This window comes from Etheostoma spectabile, chromosome 19, assembly GCF_008692095.1.
Source record: "Etheostoma spectabile isolate EspeVRDwgs_2016 chromosome 19, UIUC_Espe_1.0, whole genome shotgun sequence".
In the NCBI taxonomy this organism is placed as follows: Eukaryota; Metazoa; Chordata; class Actinopteri; order Perciformes; family Percidae; genus Etheostoma; species Etheostoma spectabile.
Window position 1 is genome coordinate 10,427,209 of NC_045751.1, and position 2,479 is coordinate 10,429,687.

At 41.3% G+C, this 2,479-nt stretch overlaps 1 protein-coding gene across 1 annotated transcript in view; it reads left to right on the plus strand.

The window, feature by feature from the left end:
- znf638 (zinc finger protein 638) overlaps positions 1–2,479 on the plus strand; it is a 10,187-nt gene that overhangs the window by 3,493 nt on the left and 4,215 nt on the right. Inside the window, exons 6-8 of the mRNA XM_032499408.1 lie at positions 323–519; positions 1,814–1,908; positions 2,169–2,479. The exon at positions 2,169–2,479 is cut by the window's right edge and continues 947 nt beyond it. Coding sequence (XP_032355299.1) covers positions 323–519; positions 1,814–1,908; positions 2,169–2,479 — 603 coding nt within the window. The remainder of the gene's footprint in view (positions 1–322; positions 520–1,813; positions 1,909–2,168) is intronic.

The following is a 2,479-nucleotide window of genomic DNA, read 5'->3' on the forward strand; positions in this document are numbered from 1 at the left end:
CAAATTTCAGTATGACACGTTATGCCGTAAACCGTTGAAATCTGAGCATGCGCGCCTCAAGTCTGCACTCGACTCACATCGGGGAGTGACAGGCACCTCTGTCTGGAAATGTTATGAGGTTAAGTTGGCCACTGCCCTGATTGAGGCCTGGGTAGCACTGCCTCAACTTATGTAGCAAATTCCACCACAACAGCTAATGAAGTAACAATCAAAAAAGCTGTAATCACTTAATGATAAATGTGATCATTAACTGTACATTTCTCATGACAACAACCAAAACGCTGCAATTCTGTTGACACTCTTTTGGTCTCTGTCCCTCTAGCTTTGCAGTCTCTGTCAAATCAGGCTGACCTGAAGGCCGTGGTTAAACTTCTGGCTCCTGCCGTCCTGGCCGAGCTAGCCAAGAAGGAGCCTTCCTCATCTTCTACTGCGTCTTCCTCATCCATCTCCTCTACAGCAAAGAAGAAAGCGTTTCCTAAAAAGCTCTCTAAAACAAATCTCAGCCTGCAGAAGGGAGAGGTAAGTTTGTCCACATAGCGCTTTGACCAAAGACAGATGCAGTGTTTTCTTTAGGATATTTTTTTAGCAGTGGGGGCAGGTCTGTCCGAAACGATTACCACGGTTTCCTCACAAACGCACAAACCACACACAATAAAGATAAATGAATAAATAATTGGACATCAAAACGCAGTGCCGCTCACTACACTGACACCAGACTGCAGTATTGCTTACACCTCCGGCGGGGCGTGGACAGGCAGGTTAATTTAAAAGGCAACCGCGACTACATTGTGCGTCTGCCCTGATTCTGATACCGTGGCGGCAGAAATTTTGGCACGGCAGGCCGCCATTTCCAAATCAGCATAGAGGAAACTCTGAGATGCATAGAATTGTACTTTATTACAGGTGTTGGGCAAGTTACTTCCAAAAGTTAATACATTATATATCACTAGTTACTGTCATTTAAGAGTAATTATATTACAATATTACTGTCTCTGGATTGTAATGCTTTACAATGCTTTTGTGTTACTTTTAAGTTACTTTGACCAAAATAACAGTGCAAGTATGACTTGGAAGGTAGCTTGTGAATTAATAAAATCAATAAAATCTCATCTTTATCCACTTTAATACATCATAGTTTATTCATAATAGTTGTATTAATGTGAAAAGCAAAGTAACTTAAGCTATAAAATGAAAAAGGAAGTAAAACGTACAATAGGCCTACTTGATTTTAATTGTGTTGGAGTAGAAGTATCAAGTAGGAGAAAATGAAAATACTTAATTCAAAGTTCCTTACAATTGTATTGAAGTCCCCAAGGCGTGGGCGCAGCTTTTTTGGGAACTAAACATAGGAAAACATTAATCTAAACACATAGACACTTTGGAGTGACTTCTCCTTTTGTGCCCCATTCCTTAAGGTCCCCAATGGCAGTTTATCTCAGCTGCTAAGGGACAGGATGTGCCGTGAGAGAGAATTCATGTGCACCTTTATCGGTTCACGCAGAGGTCCAACAACTGGTCACTAGACTTTGAGGCTCCAACCTTCAAGTGTAAATTTAGTCAACCTTATTTTCTACATGGGGAGAAACGCACACAGGAATAAAATGAAGAAATCATGCTTAAATGTCATTTTGTGTTGAGTTTCAGTCAGCACAACCACACATTTTATGCATATGGTAACACTGTAACTTCACATATTTTGGATTCTTACGGTTGCTGTTCTCTCTTTGTTGCTTTTGTATTATCCCCTTCTTCATTTCTCCATCCTCTCCATCTTTTCTCTCTCTCTCTGACCACGACTGTCGTTCTACCTCAGACATGCATTGAGATGGCCGACTACAGCGGTGTAACCAAGGCGGTGGAGAAATACAACACTTGCTCACCAGACTCTTTTAATAAAACCGAAGCTTGGTACGTCCTTTTAAAATTAGGGGTGTGAAATTGGGTTAAATTAGTTGTATAAGGGACTGTTCGTTTTTTATTTAAGGGGCTACCGGAGGAATTTTGAGATCTTTAGTCAAAATAGACTTGACCCTCCCTTCGACACTGGATGAAAACTTGGAAATTGTTTTACTTTTGTGAGAATATCCCCTTTTTGTGAGAATATCCATTTTGTGAGAATATCCCATTTTTTCACAAGTGTCAGACGGTACTTTTGTTTGTAATTTTAGTTTGAAGAGCCTAAAACAGCGTCTACAAGATTCCAGTGACATCACACTAAACTTTGAACCGGACGCCATCAAAGCCGAGCCCATTGTCAGCGTTGAAGAAGTTGGTGATGAAGTGGGAGACACAAGCCCCAAGCCTCATAGTTCCTCCTCATCTAGGCACTCCCCCAGAGCGAAAACAGAGAGGCAAAGCTCAGGCGTGTCTTCTGGTGGCAAACGGATATCAACAAGGTATTCAAAAGACTCCAAGAGCTCAGGTTCTTCTTCATTTTCCTCACACAAGTCAACTAAAGGCTCAAGCTCTTCTAGCTATG